The following is a 6,324-nucleotide window of genomic DNA, read 5'->3' on the forward strand; positions in this document are numbered from 1 at the left end:
TTACTGCCTTAGAAGTTTGTCGCAATGTGGCTTCCCAGCGTGGCCAGGGGTGCAAAAAGTGCAGAATTCAAAAACAAGAAACGTAATGTAATATAATAAAATATGGAGATTTAGGAGGCCTATCTTTTTTTTATACATATATAAGTAACATTTAATATAAACTATTCCTGACTGAGTGCTTTTGTTCAATTATTCTTTTTAGCCACACTTATACATTAGTTTGCTATTGAACGTTTCACAAGTTTATAGTCAATCTTTGATAAATCTTTAATCTTTTTTCGATGTAATTTCAGAACAACCGGTTCTCTAAAAAAATGACAAATGGATAAAAAATTGATTTGAAGAAAAAACAGATGGCGCTAGAAAGGTCTTGTCTGCTATCTTTTGCTAAGAAAAATCAAATAATTTGTGCTGATAAATTTTTAAATTAGTTACAAAGCTTGTCAACAGATGATGCTTCTGACAAAAAAACTAATAACAATGTCTTTTGTTGCTAGTCAAACCATTCGAACTGAAATATTTGTGTTATATATATTACTTGTGTTATATATATATATATATATATTGTTGTAATCCCATTTCATTTGTTCATGTGTCGAGTAGCTCGTTTGGGGGGGGGGGGAAGTAAGAGTTTGATTATATTAATTATTTATTTACAAAAATATTTACAGATATCATAATTGCACAGGCTCATTTGCGCGCACCTCTACGCTTTCTTACATTTGCAAAAACAAAACAGACACAACAGTTGCGGCGCTGCGCCACCTGCCGGACGTTAAGGAGAAAATTTTAACAATCGGGCATCCTGATGATACAATTGCCCTCAATTGACACTTTCTTAACAAAAGATACATACATCGATTGTTACATAATAGATATAGACAATTAACATTTTTTTTTCATACTTAATACACATGTTAGAGATTGTAATATGTTTTTATAGTTGGTGTCACGTGACTCTGACTGCTGCTGCTTTCATTTAATTTTTATTCTTTAACTTTGGTTTTTATGTTGGCAACCTTCTTGAAATGTTTTGTGTTGATTATTTAGTGTTCGAATTAGTTAGGTTTTGAAAATATCACTAAATTGAGATTGCTTTAGAATTAATAAATGTTTATTAAGTTTTAATTTGTATCTGTTTATTCATCTGTAGAACTAGTAGCTCATTTGAATAACATTAAAAAGGCGTCCGTGAAATTTATTTGTTTGCTGCAATTTACATTTTCTGGCGTCCGCGACAGGATATTTTTTCCGATTCGAAACAATGTTTCAAGCAGCAAAAGGATTTAAAAAAGAAGATTTGTTGTTCGTCGCTGAAGAAATTGGCGCGACATTACCACAAAAGGTCACAATATCGGAACTGAAAGAAGCAATTTTGAAAAGTAAGCAGTATTCCGAAGATCCACAGTTTGTTGAAGATATTTTGGTAACAACTGTTAGTGACCGGAAGCATAAAGAATTGGCAGAGGCGGATCAAAAACGATTAGAATATGAAGAAAAGCAAAAACAGTTAGAATGTGATGAAAAGCAAAAGCAATATGAAGAACGGGAAAGAATAAGATTACATGAACTGGAGTTGGCGCGAATTCAAGTAAACTCGCCAGTGGCAATAGCAGGTGAGTCCGAAAATTCTATGATTACTAGTGCTAGGAGGAAATTTAATTTACCCAAATTAGAGTTTCGACAATTCAGTGGGGATATCAAGGAATGGTTACCTTTTTGGAGCCAATTCCAACAGATTCATCAAGATGTAGATATTGCTCCCGAAAATAAATTTCAGTACCTTATTCAAGCTACTGTAAGCGGATCTAGAGCGCGAGAAGTTGTAGAGAGCTTTCCGCCAACCGGAGCTAACTACGCCAAGGTAATTGATAGTCTGAAAGCTCGGTTTGGAAGAGATGAACTTTTGGTAGAAGTTTATGTTCGCGAACTATTAAGATTAATAATTTCGGTTCAGAAAAATGAAAAAATTTTAATGACTTCTCTCTATGATAAGCTTGAATCGTACCTTAGAGCATTAGAGACACTAGGAGTAACAACTGATAAATGTGCTTCAATACTTTATCCAATGGTTGAATCTTGTTTTCAAGAAGAGTTCCTGAAAGCATGGAACAGAAGTCCTTCTTACGCAGCTTCAACTGATGCTAAAGAACGACTGAACAATTTGATGAATTTCCTGAAAACCGAAACTGAAGGAGAGGAAAGAATAAATTTAGCCATGGCTGGGTTTGGTTTGGGTTCAAGTGAAAATCGCCAAACTTTTAAGAAAAAAGGAAAGCCTTTGATTTCAGGTAGAGTGCCTACAGCTGCCAATTTACTTACTGTGGCTTCAAAAGAGGTAAAGAAATTATGTGTTTTTTGTTCTGGAAAGCACTCCAGCTCAGACTGTTTCACCGCTCAAAGGATGAGTTTAGCCGAGAGACAAGATATAGTAAGAAAAAANTATATATATATATAAGGCACAAAGGACAACTATTTATTCAAAAGAGGCACATTGCATAGTTGGCACATTGCATAGAGGAAATAAGTATAATAAATAATAAGTATATTTTGAGAGGATTATTTTATTTTATAACCGGCCGTGAGCAGCTGACCCAATTCTTAGTTTGCAACTATCAATGCTCAACTCCGTAGCCTTGTAGTTTTGAACCCAACCCTGAACACAAAGAAACTCTTGGATAGAGTATTAGGACAAACTAGCCTTCGTGAAGGACTTTTTGACGAAACTATCTCGCATTTGCGTTACATGGATATGAAAACTCACGAAAACTTCTCATGGTTAGTCCCACAGCAAGGAGATTATAACCAATTATCTGTCTACTACTGAAGATATTTTAAGTCAGCACTGTTCAGTCACTCTACCAGTCACATTTTTGCTCAATTTTGTGAAATCATATTTTTCAGTCTAGAACTCAGTTTCGCTCAACATTGCATTGCAAATGCAATTGTATTCTGTTGTAAATTGCCTCATTTTTCATGTTCTCGGCTACCGTGGTTACTCTCTGCCTCCAATTAATTTATTTCTCATGGTTTTTTCTGTTGAGAATTCGTGCCTTTTCTTCGTTTAACCTGTTTAAGGTTATCCTAATGAGGAGCGTCGTAGTTAGGACGCATCTTGTTTTCTGACATTACTGTCACTTTAATTATAAAACAATAAAAATTAATTATTTTCTAAAATGCTTTCAATTAATGTATTTAAAGCAATTAATGTTAAACAAGACAAATAATGAGTTTAAAACACTTTTTACCTCATTCTTCAGACGTAGTTAAGATAAAAACATTACATGACGATTTTTCTAATACATTAATAACTAATCTGATAATTATTTTTTAATGAAACACTATATCTCGCTTGTTCATTGTAAATGTGAAGTATCTCTTTGAAATTGAATTTCGAAATGTCGATTTCCCAAATTTAATTGCAGGAGAGCGAAAACAAGAATTTGTAAAGAGTTATCGATGAGATTTTAATGCAATAATTGATGCTACTTCACTTTTACAGCAAGAGATAAGAAAAAAGGTCTTGTAATTGAAAAGTAAACCACAATAAAAAAAAAATTTAAATATGGAGTTACGCACACTTTTACAATGAACAGACACATGCGTCTGTATTTCTTTTAAGCATAATGATGCATCAATTAATTTTAAAAGAAATTAAAATATCTTTTCTACAAAAAATACCTTTTCATATGAAATGAAAAGAAACCGAGATATTTTATTTTTAATCTTTTTTGGCAGAGAAGTTTTTAAAAAAATATTTAATTCTTGCCAAATTTGGTGAAAAATGAGGTCGAATACAAAGATTTATGACACTCTGGGGAAATAAATAGATTCCAAAAAAATTCTTTACTCTTTTTTAATTGCTTTCTAAATTATTCCGTCTTAATTTTAATCCGAGGGGATTATATTTTTTGAATTTATTATTTTTTTTTGCGAAAAACAAATATACTTAAGAAGTAAAACTACACTACAATAATATTTTTTCTCTTTTTTGTTTTTCTGAATATGAAAATGAAAAGATTCGAATGAGCTTAAAGTCTTTAGTATTTAAGTTGAATACTTCTTTTTTTCGATCAAAATAAGAAACAAATTAGTTTTTTTCTTTAAAGGAGTAAAGAAATATTTTTTTATGTCTCAGCTTTTCACGTATTAATATTCAATTAATAAAATGGTGAGATTTTTAATACTTATTTACTTCGTGTTTTTTTTCTTTTTCTTTCTGAAATTATTATATCAATACACATAAAAAAACTTATTGGTTTAGACACCGAAATCTGTTTTAATTCTAAGCAATACTTTATTAATTACAAAGGCATTTTCTTAAATTTCATTGCATTATTTAAAAGTTTTAAGGAATACTGTTTTAAAATGTGTCTTAAAGATAATGTTAAACTAAAAGGTCTTTAACTAATAATATTTAACAAATCTTAAAAAAAAATGGAATTGAAAAGTCGTTTATCTAAAATTCGATTTCTCAGGAATTAATCGATCTATTTCGTTCAAATTTTGTATTTTGTATCCATGTATTGTGTTTTGTATACATTTATTGCATTTTGCATACATGTATTGTGTTTTGTATACATGTATTGTATTTTGCATCCATGTAATGTATTTTGTACACATACATTGTATTTTATATATCTGTATTGTATTTATTAAGCATGTAAAATTATATTCTTTAAGAAGATAATTTTAATTTATTTTATAAAAGGCGTTAAATAGCCGACCCAATTTTGAGTTTAGGACTAGTTATGCTCTAATCCGTAGTCTTACAAATTTGAACCTAACCCAAAAGAATAGGGGCTTTTGGATCGGACAAGGGAGCATTGAAACAAACAGCTTTCCTGGCGAACTTTTTTATGAAATTAAACCAAATCTGTGTTACATGAAGGGGAAAATCATAATGTTTTGAAAATATATAGTTAGGAAGGTTATTACAAAACTATCTGTACATTGCTTTCTTTTAACACAAGGTTTGTATATTGCTACTTTGTTCAATTTTTTCTTTCGATGTAGGGTTAGCCTATTGCTGCTCCGTAAAATTTTTTCCTTCGATGTAGGGCTTATTTATTGCTGCTCTGTACAATTTTTTTCTATGTAAGGTTTGTTTATTGCTGCTCTGTTCAGTTTTTTTTACGATGTAAGGTTTGTTTATTGATGCGCTGTTTAGTTTTTTCTTTTGATCTAAGGTTCGTATATTGATGTTCTATAAGACTTTTTTCTTACAATGTAAGGTTTGTCTATTGTTGCTCCATAAAATTTGATTTTTCGATGTAAGATTTATTTATGGCTGTTCTGTACAATTTTGTCTTTTGATATAAGGTTTGTTTATTGCTTCTCTGTTAAGTTTAATCTTTTGATGTAAGGTTTGTTTAGTGCTGCTCTGTACAACTTTTTCTTTCGATTTACGAAATTTATTAACAGACCAATTTACAAAAAATGAAATTTAAAAATATTTGTTAAATTTCAAAGAATTCGAGCAATTAAATGTAATATAAAACACTTCTCTGCCAAATAAAGGTTAATGAAAAACTTAGAGTGACAATTTACGTAACAGATATTTTAATTTCCCATTCATGGAACTCAAATTGTCGATTTTAAATGATTGTTAAAGTAGTTCCCTTAGCACGTGTTTTTTTAAAAATTAAATTGTGAATAACTTAATTAAATTGTGAATTTAAAGTAGCTAAATGTTTAGTGTACAACTTTGCCGAAAATGCCGCTTTGTTTTCTTGCAAAATCCTATGTTCAATAGAAAATATGCTAAATTGGATAGACATATTCAAATATTTCTTCACTTGCTAAATTGGATAGATATATTCAGATATCTCTTCACTTACTAAATTGGATAGATATATTCAGATATCTCTGCACTTACTAAATTCGATCGATATATTCAGATATCTCTTCATTTACTAAATTGGATAGATATATTCAGATATCTCTTCATTTACTAAATTGGATAGATATATTCAGGTATCTCTTCACTTACTTAATTGGATAGATATATTCAGATATCTCTTCACTTACTAAATTGGATAGATATATTCAGATGTCTCTTTACTTATTAAAATAGATACATATATTCAGATATCTCTTAAAATATTCCTCGGCTTGGGATCTGGCTTCTCCTAATACTTTAAATTTTACACTTCTGCATTTGGATCCCCTTATTCTCATGCAATTAGAAGTCCAAGAGAAAAAAATTATACGTTAATTTCTCTCTTAATACGTGTCCTGTCTGTTTTTATCTTCTTTTATTTCTTTCTTTTACTATTAATTGTACTCTATTGTTGTGAGGTTCGCAAGTAATGTACCGTGTAG

At 30.4% G+C, this 6,324-nt stretch overlaps 1 protein-coding gene across 1 annotated transcript in view; it reads left to right on the forward strand.

Moving 5' to 3' along the window:
- The first annotated feature begins 1,264 nt into the window (after positions 1-1,264).
- The window catches only part of LOC122269427 (uncharacterized), a 15,872-nt gene continuing 10,812 nt past the window's right edge, over positions 1,265-6,324 (forward strand). The window contains exon 1 of the mRNA XM_071183901.1: positions 1,265-2,431. Coding sequence (XP_071040002.1) covers positions 1,265-2,431 — 1,167 coding nt within the window. The remainder of the gene's footprint in view (positions 2,432-6,324) is intronic.

The sequence above is a fragment of the Parasteatoda tepidariorum genome, chromosome 8, assembly GCF_043381705.1.
Source record: "Parasteatoda tepidariorum isolate YZ-2023 chromosome 8, CAS_Ptep_4.0, whole genome shotgun sequence".
Classification (NCBI taxonomy): Eukaryota; Metazoa; Arthropoda; class Arachnida; order Araneae; family Theridiidae; genus Parasteatoda; species Parasteatoda tepidariorum.